Below are 18,422 nucleotides of genomic sequence, written 5' to 3'. Positions count from 1 at the left end.
ACAAGGAAGACAACTAAGCACATTTCACCAACCGAAAACATTATTTGCAATAACTGACTTTTCAAATCAAATGATCAATCAATGCACACATTTAATGCTTCAAATTTTGTAGGTGCACATTTATGATTCAGGAATTTAATGCATACATACAACACGCCGTTTTGTAGGTAATCGAGCATACAATACAACTAACTACTTACCAACAATAATTCATGGCATTCAATGCATCAAATATTCATTTCAAGCTTATCAAATCCTAACTCAAATTCACCAAAATCACTAATCAAGTTTATGGAGTTTTCTCAAGCAACCTACACATCAAATTGAAGCTAGTGATACCAGGAACACATTTAATATATGCATTTATGACATTTAACAACATTCAAACAACCAAATCACCAAATCAAACACACCAAAGTTCATACTCGAGCTAGTTACTTCAAATAACAAAATCGAGCATATAAATCATATAATCATGTTAGACTTGAGCCATAGACACTAATTAACAACTTTATAACTTAAAAAAATATCAAGAACACAAAATCTAGTGATTTTAGAAAGTTACCCAAATGTAATGAAATCGGTATGGAATCGAAGAGGAAGTTGCAAGGATTCCAAATATGTAATTTGTTTTGATTGAAGCTTGCTTGAACGAATTTAGATGATGATTCTTGAAGATGAAGATTGAGAGAAAAGTTGAAAGTATTAAATGAAAAGTGAAAATGAAAATGGAAAATAATGGGTGGAGGAGATGGAGTGTTGACCATTTGACCTAGTTAAATGTTTGGCACTCGGGCAAGTTTGGTCCCTCTAGTTCCATTCGGGTGCGTGAATTACCTAACGAGATAATTTAAAACGCATATTAACGGGAGATGTTATAAACATATAACGGACTTTAAATAATTAAACGAAAAAGTAAACGGAAAAAGGCGGGATGTTACAGTTATAGTCCCACTTTTAAAATCTATTATTTTTGGGATGAGAATACATGCAGTTTTATAAATGTTTTACAAAATAGACACAAGTGATCAAAATTACATTCTATGTTGAATTATCGAACCGAATATGCCCCTTTTTAGCTTGGTAGCCTAAGAATTTGTGTTTATTATAATTGTCACCAATTGACGCGAATCCTAAAGGTAGATCTATTTGGCCCAACAAGCCTCATCCGAGTTACGGATGCTTTAGTACTTCGATTTATCATGTCCGATGAGAGTCCCGGAATGATGGGGATATTCTATATGCATCCTGTTAAGGTCGGTTACCAGGTGTTCATCATATGAATGATTTTTATGCAGATTGCATGTTGTTTATGAGAAATGAAAATATGAAATCTTGTGGTCTATTATTACGATTTGATAAATATATAGGTTAAACCTATAACTCACCAACATTTTTGTTGACGTTTAAAGCATGTTTATTCTCAAGTGATTATTAAGAGCTTCCACTGTTGCATGCTAATTTATGGACAAGAGTTGGAGTCAGCATGCTTGTATAATATTGTTTAAAAACTGCATTCGAGGACTTAAATTGATGTGTAATATTATTGTAAACCATTATGTAATAATCGTGTGAAAACGCTATATTTTATATTATCATTATTTGATAATCGTCGTAATATTTTTAAACCTTTATCGATAAAATAAAGGTTATGGTTTGTTTTAAAATCGAATGCAGTCTTTGAAAAACGTCTCATATAGCGGTCAAAATCTCGCAACGAAATCAATTAATATGGAACGTTTATAAATTGATATGAACGGGACATTTCAATTTTTACTACAAAATATCGTATTGTGAGTTTTATTTGCTCCCTTTTTAAATGCTTTTGCAATATATATTTTTGGGCTGAGAATACATGCGCTGCTTTTATAACTGTTTTACGAAATAGACACAAGTACTTAAAACTACATTCTATGGCTGGATTATTAAACCGAATATGCCCCTTTTTAGTCAGGTAATCTAAGAATTAGGGAACAGACACCCTAAATGACGCGAATCCTAAAGATAGATCTATTGGGCCCAACAAGCCCCATCCAAAGTACCGGATGCTTTAGTACTTCGAATTTATCATGTCCGAAGGGAGTCCCAGAATGATGGGGATATTCTATATGCATCTTGTTAAGGTCGGTTACCAGGTGTTCACCATATGAATGATTTTTATCTCTATGCAGTTTGCAAAATGCCTGATATGAGATGTATGTTTATGGAAAAATGAAATCTCGTGGTCTATTAAAATTATGAAAATTATTGATTATGATAAACTAATGAACTCACCAACCTTTTGGTTGACACTTTAAAGCATGTTTATTCTCAGGTATGAAAGAAATCTTCCGCTGTGCATTTGCTCATTTTAAAGATATTACTTGGAGTCATTTATGACATATTTCAAAAGACGTTGCATTCGAGTCGTTGAGTTCATCAAGATTATTATTAAGTCAATTATAGTTGGATATATTATGAAATGGTATGCATGCCGTCAACTTTCGATGTAATGAAAGTTTGTCTTTTAAAAACGAATGCAATGTTTGTAAAATGTATCATATAGAAGTCAAATACCTCGCGATGTAACCAAATGTAATGTATTCGTCCAAATGGATTAGGACGGGTCATTAGATATCATTCTTTGTATCTCGGTGGTTTTTTATAAATATATTTGCTTTTAAAAAAAATAGTTTAATAATTAAATTAAATTAATAAATAATAAATTAATTAATCAAAGATTAAATATTAAATAATTAAATAATAAATATAGAAAAAAATAATGTAGAAAAGATGAGGTCATCAAAGACAAAAGATACTGCCATCAGCCATCTGTTTCAGAGAATACATCATCAGTGCTGAGCATTCGGGCTCTTCAAATTTCCAAAAGCCCAATCCTTACAAACACACATTAACAGCAACTGCACACTGCAATTTTAGGGTTTAAACATCAACCTTACTGTTAAATTTATTATTACTAGTTCAACTTTTTCCCATTTCATTTCATTTCATTTCATTTCACTCTATCGTTCTAAAATTCTCCCAGATCTTCAAACCATAAGTTTGATTAGAGCTCAATTCGCACTTTACAGGTTTGATTTGTATTTATTTTAGCTCAATTTCATCCCGCACTTCTAATTGATTGATATGGTGCTTATTTTGGATTCGTCACTTAGTTTTAGGGTTTTGTGAACGATTTGTGTTCAATTTATGTTGAAGGTTTGAAATTTTTTTTGGTTTTATGCTGGTTTTTATGTTGAAATTAGTAAATTATACTTATTTAATAGTTTATATTCTTCGGTGCTAATTTTACATCATAGTTGTCGATTATATGTTACTTTTAGAGGCATTAACCTGATTTGTTGGATACCTATTCATTGATAAATTAATTTGATTTCCCCTTGAATTGTCGAAAGAGGAAAAATTTATCAGCTTTCAGAGTTGTATATAAGTATATTTTGTTTGTAGGTTTAGTGCTTCACCTTTTCTGGTTAAATCTGTTAGCTGTGTGTGCCGTCTCACCCACGTTTATTGTTGCTTTAATGCATGGAATCTATAGTTATATGTTATGTAATAATTTAGTAATTTAGTAAAAATCTCCCAAATTTGCAACAATGTAGGTAGTTGTAGTCTATTTTTACCTTAATACTATTAAACCTTTCCATTTTGGGATGATAATTGGGGTCTAGCATAGATTGGCTAGGTTTATTTAGTAACACGCATATTAGATACGGATAAATTCATTCTTCGCTCATGAATGAGCTACCTTCGCTTATTGTTACTTTGGATTTCATAATCACTTATATGTGTAACACATGTATAATTTCAAGCTTTTTGCCTATAGATGATTGGTTTGCAAATATGAATATTGTAGCCTTATAGGAAAAAGAGACGATTCTTGCTAATTCAGTTAATGCCTTTACTTAAATGGTAAGTTGATAACGACATAAAGGACTAAAGAGAGCAAGGCAGTAAGAAAAGTCGATTATTTTCAGTGTTTTAGTACTTCCTTTATAATGTACATCTTAGTAGATTATTTTCCATCCTGTTTCTGTATCTCACAGCTCATTGTTGTCTGATTTTATCATATACGTTTTGCATTAGTAGTCAAATTAGCTATTCTTTCGGGACCGTTACAAAATGGTTAAGTTGGTTTATTGTGTGGACATCTTTTTTTCTTCATGATCACTTTTTATCTAGTAAGCCTTGGTTCTTTTAGTAAATAATCTTCCTTAAGTAGATTGTGGGCAAGAAATTATAAGGGTTTTTTAAAAAATTATATCAGCAATATCAATTGCCGGAGTAGCACACACGTTTTCCACACACACACACACACACAAATCAAATTTATTTGCTTAGTTCTACATGCTGATTTGGTTGTCACTAGCCATAGTTAGATATTAATCATGTTCACATACAGTCAATCGTCTGATTTTGGTCTTATATTATTGCGAGAGGGTGATTTTCATGGTCAGGTCATTGTCAGTTTAGCTATAATCATTTTTACTTTTTAATTCTGTGGAGATTTTCTAATTTTGTTAGTTACAGGGACTGTGCACTTATTTTTTATACTGGATAAGGGACTACGAAAAGACATCATAAATGAAGGGGAACTGCAACAAGTCCTTAAAGATTCTGTTCAGCCGAGGTATAGAAGATTTGCACGATGACGATTTCGACGGTTCAAAGGACGAGGATTCCATTTTTAGAGAAGTGTTTTTTGGTCATGAAAATGAAAAAACTAGCAAAAAGTGTCGTGTAACTGGAGTAATACATTTCGCAAATGAAAGTAATAAGCCCAAAGACTTTTCATACGGCTGTAACAGTGATATTTCGGTCATGACAAGCATCAACAAGAAAGAGTCCGAGGAGTTAACTTTATCGGAAAGCAACGACCCTGACGTTGAAGTTAAAAGAAGGAAAGTGTTACTTGAAGAACAAGTCAATGCTAATCCTTACTTAGAAAAAGGCATTAATTCTTCAATTCCAATAGTAAAAATCGAATCTTGTTTGTTTAAACCAACTACAACTGTAATATGTCGTTTAGTTGAATCATCTGGTCAAGGTTTTAAATCCAGTTGCTATCTGTTAAAAGGATTTAATGGAGAATTTGCTGACAAGGATGGTTCAAAATCGAGTTCTGACACAAACGATCAAAAAGGAAATGAAATAACCACTACTATTGCATCACCCGTCTCTCAAGAAAGCCACGTCAGCAAGCTTTTAGTTTCCAGACCCGAACCCAAATGGAAAGTTTCTTCCTTTATTGAACCCGATCCTATAAACTGTACTAAACCCAAATGGAAAGTTACTTCATTTATTGAACGTGATCCTATAAACTGTACTAAACGAAAGTGGAAAGATTCATCATTTGTTGAACTTGATGAAGATGAATTTCTAATACCACCCAAAGAGTCAACCAACGATCCTAGACCCTTACTGCGTTTTCACATTCATCGATTACTTCGAGCTGCAAAATGGGTTGTAGGAAGACGTAACAGAACTAAACATTGTAGAGGTCATGGAGAATTCGTCTTTAAGTCTCCTTCAGGAAGGCCAATTCGGGAATTTTACAGAGCTTGGAACATGTGTGGTCAGAAATTAGTTGCAGATGCAAGTTATGTTATTGGTAAAAGTGATGGCATACAATGGACTAGTTTTACTGAATTCCAATCTGATCTTTGTAACACCTTAATTGAGATTGAAGAACAGATTAAAAATCTGGACCCTGCTACTGGTTTAGCTCACTGGTGGTATTTACTTGACCCGTTTGCAAAACTGGTGTTTATTGACAAAAGTTTGGGCTACTTGAAAGAAGGAAAACCAGTTAAAACGAAGCGAAGTGTAGTTGATAGTTTTGTCTTTAGTGATGACTCTGTTTTGCCTTTAAAGAATGAAGCTTTCATTGTAAATCAGCTTACTGAAAGATGTGAAAAAGAGAGTAGCGATTTGGTATTATATCCTAGCCAAACGAACAATCAGTATGGATCAATTGGAGGGTCTGAATCTATATGTATCCAACAAGATAGTATGGATCTCGGGTCGTATGTACCGGATTGTGTCACAAACACTAAAGAACACAAGAAATCAAAAAGGTTGTCTGACATGAAATTAAGTGTTTCTTGTGGTATGCAAGATTTTAGCGAGATTAGTGTTCAGTTAAAATCAGACAGTTATGGCAGTTGTATAAAATCATCTTTCTGTTATCCCGAGGATTGGGATGAAAAGAAGCAGACCAATTCTACAAAGTCCATTCGTCAGAAACGTGTAAATTTGAAAAAAGGGAATTGTCAACTTAATGACGATGACCTTTTACTTTCAGCCATTTTAAAAAGCTGTTCGCCTAATAAATCATCAGGAATAAAAAAGAAATCTTGTGTCCCAAAAAGGAAGTACAACAAGGGTCGAAAAGGCGGTTGCAGGTTACGTCCACGTAGTCTTACTAAAGATGGCAACCATCATGTGCAAGGGAGGTGGTCAGGGCTCGGTGCTAGAACGGTGCTATCATGGTTAATAGACTTTGGGGTTATTAAACTTAATGAAGTGATTCAGTTTCGAAATGAAGATCATAAAGTGGTGAAAGATGGTTTAGTTACTCGAGATGGTATTAAGTGTAGATGTTGTGAGAAGATTTTATCAGTTTCTGAGTTTAAATATCATGCTGGTTTTAGCCTGAAAAGCCCGTGTATAAATCTTTTTATGGAGTATGGCAAGCCGTTTACTTTGTGCCAGCTGGAAGCTTGGTCAGCTGAATACAAGGTTAGGAGAGGTGCCACACGGACTATTCAGGTTGAGGATATTGACGAAAATGATGATAGTTGTGGTTTGTGTGGTGATGGTGGCGAGTTGATATGTTGTGATAACTGCCCGTCAACTTTTCATTTAAAATGCCTGTGTGTACAGGTTTGTCTTATACTTTCATATTAATCTTCTTCAGTTAGTATTTAATTAAAGCCCACCAAGATTTAGTGTATCTGTACTTCTTCAAGAACTGTTAGGGTTCTAGATGCTAAAATAAAGGTACTTACTTTTTTGTTATTTAAGTTCATATCTTTATATCTATTTATATGACTGTGTCCCCCTTTATGGGCCTTGCTTATTTTAGGAGCTACCTGAAGGCAATTGGTATTGTTCTAAGTGCTCTTGCTGGATTTGTGAAAATGTGGTCAATAATAACGATGGTTCGAGCTTAGGTGCTCTGAAATGTTTGCAATGCGAACATAAACGTAAGTTTCTGCACTTGAAAACCAAGATTTTCTTAATAACTTGGATATTTAAAGAGAACATTTATCTGTATGGCAATTGAAATACATTCTTTTTAATCCAAGTTTGCACATAACCATTTTTCATATCCAGAAGATGTTTTTCTCCATAGTTAATTGATTATCAATTTATAATCATATTCATATCTTTAATGATTATGTTGCATTCAAACAGACCATGTCGAATGTCTGAAAGAGAAGGGAATGGAAAGTGAGTTGGTGTCTTCTGCTACAGGGTTTTGTGGAGTAAGTTGTAAGGAGGTAATGTGAAATGACATATTTTGAAATATGTAAATATTGTGCAATATTGGACGTTATTGATAATTGCAAATGTTAATGTTTGTAGGTTTACTCGGGGCTACATTCCCGGATTGGGGTTTTGAATCCTGTATCTGATGGTTATTCATGGACGCTTTTGAAGTGTATTCATGGGGACCAAAAGGTTCATTCTGCGGTTGCTTTGAAAGCTGAATGCAATCTGAAATTAGCTGTTGCTCTTACAATCATGGAGGAATGTTTTCTTCCAATGGTGGATCCAAGAACAGGGATTGATATGATACCCCATGTCTTATACAATTGGGGGTGAGCACCATCTCCATCTTGATGTTTTCTTTCTGCATTTCCCCTTTTTAGGTATTTATGGTATCCATGGTTGCAAACGGCCGTTGCGGCGGCCGATGCGGTGGTTTGGTGACTAGCCCTCCCTGGTTCGAAGAAAAACATTTAACAAGTCAGACGACGGTCAAAAGTCAGGTTAAAGTCGGTCGAAGTCGGTCAAAAGTTGACCTTTTGTCTTGCCTTAATCTTAGTGTAAACGAGAATCCCAAGCCCAAAAAAATTAGTTGAGAAAAACACCAACTTACATAGTATTTTTTAAAGAAAATTTAATAAATACGCTATAATTATAAGTATTATTATAAAAAACCTATAATTTAAACTGACACCAAATCATCTTATTTGTGAATCATTTATTTTTTAAATATTTATTTTTAAAAGTCAAACGTTGGTCAACGCCCATCTCGACCCCGTCTCCGTCTCGTGTCTTTCTGAACCTTAGATGCTATCACTATCAAGAGTTGATGTTTTGTTTGAGTTATTTAGTAAATTTTTTTTTTTTTTTTTTTTTTTTTTTTTTTTCCAGATCAGAATTTGCTCGTCTTGACTTTGAGGGGTTTTATACAATGATTTTGGAGAAAGATGATGTGATACTATGTGTAGCATCTGTAAGGTACAATTTCACATAAGCTACTCTTAACGATTATGCTATCTACATGATTTAACAAATGACTTTGGTATTTCAACAGTTCCAAAATTCACTTCTTTATATAATCTAGACCAGTATTTGCTACATATTAAATTAAATTAAATGGTATGATATGTTTACATTAATTGTTCAGGATCCATGGGACAAAGGTTGCCGAGATGCCGTTAATTGCCACGTGCAGCAAATATCGGCGCAAGGGGATGTGTAGACGCCTCGTGAATGCTATTGAAGAGGTAATCCTCTATGTGCAAATATAGATTTGTATGATATAATATGTTTAAATTAATTGTAAAAAAGGAACTTTTCTAGACAATACCCAGAAATACTAATTTTATGCGAGCAGGAAATAATCTGGATACTAAAATATTTCAAAAAACATAGATTTGAATAATTTTGTGGTAATAAAAGATTTGGCATAGGCTTCGAAAATTTCGCATCAAATAATAAAATGCTTTAGGTAATAATTATCTTAAAATTCAATAATTTAGCATAAAGTTCAATATTTTTGCATTGAACTGACACATCCTGTGAACGACTCGATTATTTAGATGTTGAAGTCCTTGAAAGTAGAAAAACTGGTGGTATCAGCCATCCCCAGCTTGGTTGACACCTGGACCAACGGATTTGGGTTCACACCCTTGGAAGCTGATGAAAAGAAGAACCTGACCAAAACCAACCTTATGGTTTTCCCAGGAACCGTTTGGCTCACAAAACCAATGTATCAGGGTGCAATCCAAGGTACACATCTTTCCTTCTCCTTAGATGTGGCAATTTCAACCCATCTACCTTGAAATGAGTTGATTTACCTTTTAAATCAACCTCTAATGTGTTTAATGGGTTAATGCAAAAAATTTACTCATAACGTAAATGAGTTGAAAGTAAACAGAACGTATTTAAAAATTACTGTATATTTATAAAACTGATTAATAATTCAATGATATGCTTTTTGTAAACACATTAATTATACATTTGAAGCTGTAGATACGTTCGTTGAGGACCAGATTATGTCCGATCTCTTACAAGAATGGGAAGACCAATACCCAGAGCTTTCATTTCAAGAACCACCACCACTACCTTTAAAAGCCGAAGGAGACTTAAATGTTACGGGTATTCAAGTCAACCCAATGATAGGAGGGAACTTTGTTGTGTCAACAGCCGGATAATAATTTCTGGTACAAACAGCTGATCGGCAATAAAGTTGTACATTTGACGATTAAGAAAGTTTTGCAGGTTAAGGATTTGGTAATTGCGGTATGCGATGAAAATAAAAACAATGAATGTTCAAGTTGCATATGTTGTGTTGGCACTTGTTTGTTGTACAATGTTTTGCTGTATGTGTAGAGGAAGGTTAAAAAATTTCATTAGGGATGATGATTTCTGTTGTACATACCTTGCTTGCATCCAACAACCCTTCCCTTTAAAAAAAAAAAAAAAAAAAAAAAATCCTTTTTCTACTTTTTCTTTTATCGAAATGGTTTGGTTATATGATGCGACCGTACTAGTGTCGATTTTGATTATAGTTTTTCTTTAGATTCTATGGGTCATTCGAATGTCGTTTAGGTTTGGTTTGCTACTGAAGGAACAAAACTGGCGAGGTTCGATTTTGACTTTCCGAGTCTTGGGACAAAATAGTCATTTATGAGCGCAGGTTGGCATGAAAAATTCTTCCGATTTAGATGTTATAATTGTCTTTAGACTATTTATTAGAGTTGTTTTGAATTGCGATTTGAGTAAATCATCTGATTATTGCGCTAGCAAAATGTAAATAGTCGGCAAAAGGCAAGGTAAAATACAAAAAGTTCTAGTTTTACTTAAAGAGGTTGAGACATGGTAAAAGTTGCGAGTATTTTGAAAATGCAATCCCAAACAAACATAAATAGGCCCGTGAAGATTGATGTCGGTTTTTTAACCTACATTTTCTATTGTTGTGGTGACGGTCAGTGTTCTCCAATTATAGAAACCACATAAAGGATATGGTCATACATAAATTTGTATGACCACAACATAGTTATCAATTAATATAGTTTTAGCACGATTACCATTTTGACACACATTAACTTTAACCTGTTCTTATTAAGACAAACTCACACACACCACTACACAAATTAACCACGAAATCTATATACAAGTTGTCATAAACCATAAGCTGAACTCGAACCCTCAACCTCCTAATTGGAAAGGCCACCTCGATACCACTAGGCCAATAGCCCTTTGGTACCTATTAATGAGATGACCTATCTGATCTATTTTAGGTTAAGGTTTGTGAAGCCATTGGTAAAATGAAAGTTCTTACAGCAATGACACGAGGTACTGCTTATACACATACGAAATTACTAGCTCAAGTAGTTAAGTAAATATATAGATATTCACAAAAGAAAATTAGAAAGAGAGTTGCTTATCTCATATACTCGAAAAACACAAGGGTATAGAAAGAAGTGAACAACATTTCAGGACTAATAGCATAATCATTCAGATTTTTTAATCTTAAATTTCAAGACCTAACCAAGTACATTGTTATTATATTAGATCATGATCATGATGGATGACCCACACCTCCGTTAAGCGCCACTAGCATACAAACGGGTCCACTCTTTTGCTGTAATTTCCAAAAAGAAAACCAAAGTGTATATTAACATATATATGATGCAACTTTTTTGTTGAATCATATATAATCTAATGAATAACAAGAATATGTATAATGCTTACCTGTTTCAACAGCTTCAGCTTCATTAGATTTCCAGTGTTTCGCGATGTTCTCAGAGAGAGGATCATCTGGGTTTGGAGCACTTAGAAGAGCTTGAATGCTAGCAGTTAAAATTGAAACAATGCAATTGTCAAACATTGATTTAGTATTAGCAGTTTGAACAAATTCATTATCTCTATCTATCAAAAGTTCCTCCTCATTTTGTCTGCAAGTATGTTAGTATACCAAGCAACCTTTATACACAATCCTTAAAGTTGTAAATTAGCAATATTGACCCATATAAACAGGTTGAGACAAAAGGAAACAAGACGAACGGCCAAAGAGGTTGAGTCAAAAGCATGTGAAATCCATCATAAATTGCATAATTATATTTTACATAGTTTATTGCAAGAGAAGTGTTGATTTGGATTTTATGATATATAGTTTTTGCAATCAGATTTTACACATTAGGAAGAGTTTGGTGGGTCGACCCAACTCATACCAAACTATCCATTTTGTCACCTCTTGTAAAATTAAATATGTTGCATAAGCTCGTAAGAAAATCATGGGCAAGTATACCTCAAGAGTACAGTGCGAATCTGAAGAGCAGGGCTCCATTTATCTTTCAGAATATCAAGACAAATCCGACCGAGCTGCAAAAATAAATTATACTAAGATACAAACAAACTTGGTATGATCATAAAAGGAAAAGAAAAGAGAAGCCGGAAAGACCTTGTCAATGTTTGGATGGTAAATTTTTGTAAGAAACCGAACCTGTTAAAGTATGGTGAACATTAATATCTGTACACTGCAAGCTTATATAAGAACAGTCATACCAAGCCATTATAGATGCATGCGTCTATAACATCCTAAAGGGGCCCATGCATGCAATGAACTTTCCAACAGAGAACCAACAAAAAAAAAATGCTACGATGATAAGAACTACTGACATGAATAGTTCTTACATGTGTTAATAGTAAATTTAGTTACGAATAGCTTCCATATATCAACAAATTACAAGCAAACATATCATCACATTTAACACCCCAAATTGCTTCATAATGATATGACCAAAGAAAGCCAGTATGTTTAGTAACGTAGAATATTGTGATAGTAACAATGTGTTATTCGGTTATTCCACTCAATAAACAATACAGAGTATCATATATAGATCATTAACGGAGGCACACCCTCTTTGACGATTGCAAAACTTCAGAAAGCAGCATTGAACTGTTCATAGTACAGGGGAACCGACAAAGCAGGTCAATCGATATATAACGATAATGACTATCAATATATCAATATAAGCCTCCCAACTGAACATCAAACCTTGTAAGAGGAATTATCATATGCAGGAAATGACAAACGTCTTAACTAACATTAACATACATCATTATATATCCACATACCTTGGGAGCAGCCATGGGATATTCTTCTGGCAAAAATAACTCCAGCTTAAAAACTCCTCCTATAAGCCAACGCAAGTAAGACTCATGCACAGAATAGAAACTTTAACATTTACCTTGAACCGACAGATATTTATATAGAACAAACGGATAAGATTTTCCCTGTTTAGACTACCCACTACCCTGGGAAGTGGAGTATTTTTATTTAGATGTACACGGCCTAACCGGGTCACCCCGTAACCATTTCCGACCCGTGCAAGTGCAAGTGCACAAACCAAATACACAAAAGATGTGGTTAAAAAAAAAAGCCTGACAGCTAGTCTTTGCATGATAATGTCAACTTCCCACCTCTTCAGATCAGTATTAAACTAAACAATGAAAGAAAACAAGGTTGACTTTTATAACTATCAATTATTATTTATATTTATATAGGTCATAGTTTCTGATTCCGTAACTTTTCAGACTTCCGAAAAGGTACATTAAAAACGTATTCGCAAAGTGATGCATCTAAAGGTTAAGCTAGTATCAATATCAATCAGTTCCGTATAAGCAAAAACTAATGTCCTACATTCACCTTTCAGAGTCCCCACCTTTTTCGACGTACGTATGACCATGTAAAGACTTAAACAAATACAATAAGTCAGTAATAAGCTAAAACTAATGTTCCACATACCAACACAATTAGAATTTAGAATAGTGATTTAAATCGAGCTACCTTCATAAGGAGATTGTGTTGGACCAAGGATCATGACATTAAAGTACCGCATATTATCTTCAGATGGCGATGCACTTATCCCCGGAGCTACACCATTAAAAATCATAAGCAGTAAACACAAATTTCATATTTATCTAAACATCCCTCAGCATATACGTACAAGTTAAAATGAAATCAATACAATAATTCATTGAATTAGTATACATCAAGTTGTAAGTTCACCTGGTTCGCTGAGTAAGCGTTGAGTTTCCTGAATCATAATAACAAATCCAAAACCTAAGTTAGGGTTTTCAGACGTACAAATAATACGGTGATCGGTGAAAATAAATACATATTTCAACAGCTAAATAATTGAGAAATGGAGAATTAGATCATGTATTAATATTAATATTGTTTGTATTAATTCATTCATTAATTAAACATAAACCTTGATAATTCTTCGAGGTAGATTACTGTTCGCCATCGAAGGGGAATATTTACGCTAATTTTGCTTTTTTAGAGAGATAAAAAAGAGGGGTTTTAGAGAGAGAAAGTGAATTGGGAAAATTTATGTAAATTTGATATTTGTTATAATAATAATAATAATAATAATAATAATATACATATGGATAGTCAATTTTGGTGTATACATATAGTCAATTTTGGTACACAAAGTATGTATTTTTATATTGAGATTTTAGGCTATAAATACTCATGAATGCAAGCATTAAACTTGCACCATTTCTCACACTTACAAAGTGTTTCTTTCTTTCTCTCCATTATCATCTTTGTTCTTACAATTCATTATTAGTATTCTAAATCAAGAATCAAATCACTAAAGGTAGTTATAAGCCTACTGAATTATAACATCAAGAATCAAACCACTAAAGGTAGTTATAAGCCTACTGAATTATAACATCAAGAATCAAACCACTAAAGGTAGTTATAAGCCTACTGAATTATAACACGTTATCAGCACGATAATCTTAATACTAAATATGGTTGGCTCTGCCACCAAAATGATATATGGTCGGTTATACCACCAAAATGATATATGGTCGGTTATACCACCAAAATGATATATGGTCGGTTATACCACCAGAATGATATAGGTCGGTTATACCACCTGAAAAAATATATGGTCGACACTGTCGCCAAATTTTCATTTATGTTTACTAATATTTATATTTTTGTTATATAACATTTATTTATGATTACTTACACATGGTCGACACTGTCACCTACTTATCATTTATGTTATATTAAATTTATGTTTAATGTTTATATACTTATGAATATAAATTGACTCTAATTTATCATGATGTTTGTTTTAATTTTTGATAATAGAAAATGTCGAATCTGGAAAAGCTTAAATTTACTCCTTTAGAATCAACTGGAAACAACTACATGCCATGGGTTATAAAAGTAAAAATGCATCTTAAATCAATGGGCATTCTTGAAACCATAAATGAAAACAACACTTGTTCTGAAAAAGAACAAGCTACGGCATGTTGCTTTATTCATCAACATATTGATGAATGCTTACAAAATAATTATGTGACTGTAGAAGATCCCCATGTTTTATGGGAAGGTCTCAAAAGCAGATTCAATAATCAAAGAGAAATTTTACTTCCAGCTGCAATGGAACAATGGAGAACATTAAGGTTCCAAGACTTTAAGAAAGTAAATGAATACAGCTCAGCTCTGTATAATACATGTTCACAACTTAAATTCTGTGGACATGAAATTAGTGATGCAGACATGATGGAGAAAACTTTCTCCACAATGAATGCTGCAAACATCACAGTGCAAAGAAATTTGAGAATGCTAAAGTTCAAAACATATCCTGAACTTAATTCATATCTCTTAGTTGCAGAGCAAAATGATGAGCTATTAATGAAAAATCAGCAATCCCGTCCTACTGGTACACTTGCAATCCCTGAAGCAAATACTGCAAATAATTATAAACAGGGACAAGGACGCGGGCAAGGTCGTGGTTATAATAACCATCACCATCATCATGCCAAAAGCCATAACTATGGTAGAAACCATCCTTATGGTAATGGTAATGGGCGTGGACGTGGTCGTGGTCGTGGCCGTGGTGGTCAAAGAAATAGTAATCCACGAAAATATAAATATCAACCACAAAACAAGCCCATTAAACAAGATGTTGAAGAAAATTCTTCTAAAAATTCTGAAGAATCTTGCTACAGATGTGGTAGAATGGGCCACTGGGCTAATACTTGCCGAACATCTAAACATCTTGTTAAGATGTATCAGGATTCGCTGAAAGGTAAAGAAAAGGAAGTAAATTTTGTGGATAATATTGATCCAACAGTCACTGAGAAACCATCTGATTTATATGAAGATTTCTTGAATGTTTAAGTTGTGTGTCTTTTGAAAAATAAACGATTTAATATCGTCTGTCTTTGTCATTATGTTTGCTAAATGTTTCAGTACTATCTATTTGCGTTTAAAATATTGTGTAATATTAATGTACTCACTATTTATTTCTTATATATGAAGTTCAATATGAATTTTGCTGGAATACAACATCAATCAAGTGGTGGAGATCTCTGTATAGCAGACAGTGGAACTACACACACTATACTTAAATCCGAGAAATATTTTATTGATCTAAAACCAACGGAAGGAACTATACATACAATATCAGGACCTGCTAACTTGATAAAAGGGATAGGAAAGGCAAATTTCATACTACCAAATGGTACAAAATTTTTAATAAATGATGCCTTATTTTCTCCCAAGTCAAGCAGAAATTTATTGAGTTTCTCCGACATATACCTTAACGGGTATGATTATCAGTCAGTGACAACAGAAAATGAGAAATATTTAAGTATCACTGACAAGAGTCATGTGGTTGAAAAACTGCCAAGACTTAGTTCTGGATTACATTATACACATATAAATGTACCAGAAATACATATGGTAGTTAACGAAAAATATATTGATCCTGGTGTATTCAGTTTATGGCATAACAGATTAGGCCATCCAGGATCAACAATGATGAAAAGGATTATTGAATGTACTCATGGACATCCACTAAAGGATAGAAAAATCCATCATGATACAATGGTTCCATGTACATCTTGCTCTCTTGGAAAATTGATAACTAGACCCTCACCACTTAAGGTTGAGAAAGAATCACCAATGTTTCTTGAAAGAATTCAAGGTGATATATGTGGACCAATTCATCCACCATGTGGACCATTTAGATATTTCATGGTTCTAATAGACGCATCTAGCAGATGGTCTCATGTTTGTCTGTTATCAAGCCGTAATGTGGCATTTGCAAAATTTCTTGCCCAAATTATTAAATTGAGAGCTCATTTTCCTGATTACACCATTAAAAGGGTGAGACTTGATAATGCTGGTGAATTTACATCTCAAGCATTTAATGACTATTGCATGTCTATAGGAATTGTTGTTGAACATTCTGTTGCTCATGTGCATACACAAAATGGTTTAGCCGAGTCATTGATTAAACGTTTACAGTTAATCGCTAGACCATTGATAATGAGAACAAAACTCCCTGTATCTATATGGGGTCATGCAATTTTACATGCTGCTGCATTGATTCGCATCAGACCAAGTGCAAGTCATAAATATTCCCCCCTACAACTTGCTTTTGGTCAAGAGCCAAATATTTCCCATCTTAGAACATTTGGTTGTGCAGTGTATGTTCCAATTGCGACACCACAACGTACAAAAATGGGTCCTCAAAGGAGGTTGGGAATATATGTTGGATATGAAACATCTTCAATATTAAGGTATATTGAACCTATGACAGGTGACGTTTTTACAGCACGTTTTGCTGATTGTCATTTTAATGAAACATTGTTCCCTAGATTAGGGGGAGAAATGAAAAATAAAGAAAATGATGTTTCATGGTGTGAACCTCAATTAAAGTATCTTGATCCTCGCACAAAAGAATGCGAGACAGAAGTTCAAAAGATAATGCATATACAAGAACTTGCAAATCAATTGCCTGATGCATTTACAGATACAAAAACGGTGACAAAATCATATATACCAGCAGTAAATACTCCAGCTCGAATTGAAATTCCAAAAGCTGGCAATAACGTCACTCATGAATCTTTGCCACGTCAGAAACGTGGAAGACCAATCGGTTCAAAGGATAAAAATCCTCGAAAAAGAAAATCAGCTGATAATGAAGTAAAAGAAAGTGTTCAAGAAGAACCACAAATCAGTACTCCTACTGCAGAGGAGATTGATGATATCAATACAGAAATTGCAATCAATTATGCATATTCAAAAATATTATGGAACCGAAATGAAATGAAAAATCTTGATGAGAAATTTTCATTTAATGTTGCATATGACATCATGAATAATGATGATGATCCAGAACCAACATCTATGGTTGAATGTCAAAATAGACATGATTGGGCTCAATGGAAAGAAGCAATACGAGCTGAATTAGAATCACTCAATAAAAGAAAAGTTTTCGGATCCATCATTCTCACTCCTAAAGATGTGAAACCTGTAGGATACAGATGGATTTTTGTCCGAAAAAGAAATGAGAAAAATGAAGTTACAAGGTATAAAGCTAGACTTGTAGCTCAAGGTTTTTCTCAAAGACCGGGAATTGATTATGAAGAAACTTATTCTCCTGTTATGGATGCAATTACTTTTAGGTACTTAATCAGTCTGGCAGTTTCTAAAAATTTAGAAATGCATCTCATGGATGTTGTGACTGCTTATCTATATGGATCACTTGATAGTGATATATATATGAAGATACCTGAAGGATTTAAGGTACCAGAAGCATCAAATGCAAAACCCAAAGAAATGTATTCGATTAAATTACAAAGATCTTTATATGGGTTAAAACAATCGGGACGTATGTGGTATAACCGATTGAGTGATTACTTGATAAGCAAAGGGTATACAAATAATCTTACTTGCCCTTGTGTTTTCATTAAGAAAACAACATCCGGATATGTGATCATAGCTGTTTATGTTGATGATCTTAACATCATAGGTACAAATAAAGAGATCCATGAAGCCATTCAACTTCTAAAGAAAGAATTTGAAATGAAAGATCTCGGAAAAACCAAGTATTGCCTTGGTTTACAAATTGAGCATATGC

General features: G+C 33.7%; 2 protein-coding genes across 3 annotated transcripts; one reads left to right on the top strand and one right to left on the bottom strand.

The window, feature by feature from the left end:
- Window positions 1-2,978: 2,978 nt before the first annotated feature.
- Window positions 2,979-9,935, top strand: LOC139871811 (increased DNA methylation 1-like). Of its 2 annotated transcripts, none has more exons than XM_071859547.1 (9): window positions 2,979-3,071; window positions 4,528-6,882; window positions 7,085-7,205; window positions 7,417-7,502; window positions 7,588-7,823; window positions 8,383-8,469; window positions 8,639-8,738; window positions 9,054-9,243; window positions 9,487-9,935. In XM_071859547.1, exons 2-9 carry the CDS (start codon window positions 4,582-4,584, stop codon window positions 9,666-9,668), a joined length of 3,303 nt encoding a protein of 1,100 aa, XP_071715648.1. In that variant the 5' UTR covers window positions 2,979-3,071; window positions 4,528-4,581; the 3' UTR covers window positions 9,669-9,935. The 2 variants fall into 2 exon arrangements, with proteins under 2 accessions (XP_071715648.1, XP_071715647.1); XM_071859546.1 differs by having other exon boundaries at window positions 9,481-9,935.
- A 916-nt stretch (window positions 9,936-10,851) lies between these two features.
- LOC139871785 (ubiquitin-conjugating enzyme E2 35) lies at window positions 10,852-13,861 on the bottom strand. The gene is made up of 8 exons (XM_071859513.1): window positions 13,737-13,861; window positions 13,532-13,559; window positions 13,310-13,396; window positions 12,598-12,656; window positions 11,921-11,962; window positions 11,768-11,841; window positions 11,212-11,309; window positions 10,852-11,101 (listed from the first exon to the last, which is right to left on the bottom strand). The coding sequence occupies exons 1-8, from the start codon at window positions 13,770-13,772 to the stop codon at window positions 11,064-11,066; spliced, it is 462 nt and encodes a 153-aa protein (XP_071715614.1). The 5' UTR covers window positions 13,773-13,861; the 3' UTR covers window positions 10,852-11,063.
- Between the last annotated feature and the right edge of the window lie 4,561 nt (window positions 13,862-18,422).

This window comes from Rutidosis leptorrhynchoides, chromosome 10 (assembly GCF_046630445.1).
Source record: "Rutidosis leptorrhynchoides isolate AG116_Rl617_1_P2 chromosome 10, CSIRO_AGI_Rlap_v1, whole genome shotgun sequence".
Taxonomy (NCBI): domain Eukaryota; kingdom Viridiplantae; phylum Streptophyta; class Magnoliopsida; order Asterales; family Asteraceae; genus Rutidosis; species Rutidosis leptorrhynchoides.
Note: the sequence above shows the minus strand (reverse complement) of the source record. Positions and strands in the feature narration are given on the sequence as shown.

Coding starts and splice junctions, on each gene's coding strand:
- LOC139871811 (XM_071859546.1), top strand. CDS start 4,582: ATGAAGGGGAACTGCAACAAGTCCTTAAAGATTCTGTTCAGCCGAGGT. Junction 7,503..7,587: donor GTGGAGTAAGTTGTAAGGAG/GTAATGTGAAAT, acceptor TAATGTTTGTAG/GTTTACTCGGGGCTACATTC. Junction 8,470..8,638: donor CTATGTGTAGCATCTGTAAG/GTACAATTTCAC, acceptor TTAATTGTTCAG/GATCCATGGGACAAAGGTTG.
- LOC139871785 (XM_071859513.1), bottom strand. CDS start 13,772: ATGGCGAACAGTAATCTACCTCGAAGAATTATCAAG. Junction 13,397..13,531: donor ACGCTTACTCAGCGAACCAG/GTGAACTTACAA, acceptor TTAATGGTGTAG/CTCCGGGGATAAGTGCATCG. Junction 12,657..13,309: donor AACACAATCTCCTTATGAAG/GTAGCTCGATTT, acceptor GTTGGCTTATAG/GAGGAGTTTTTAAGCTGGAG.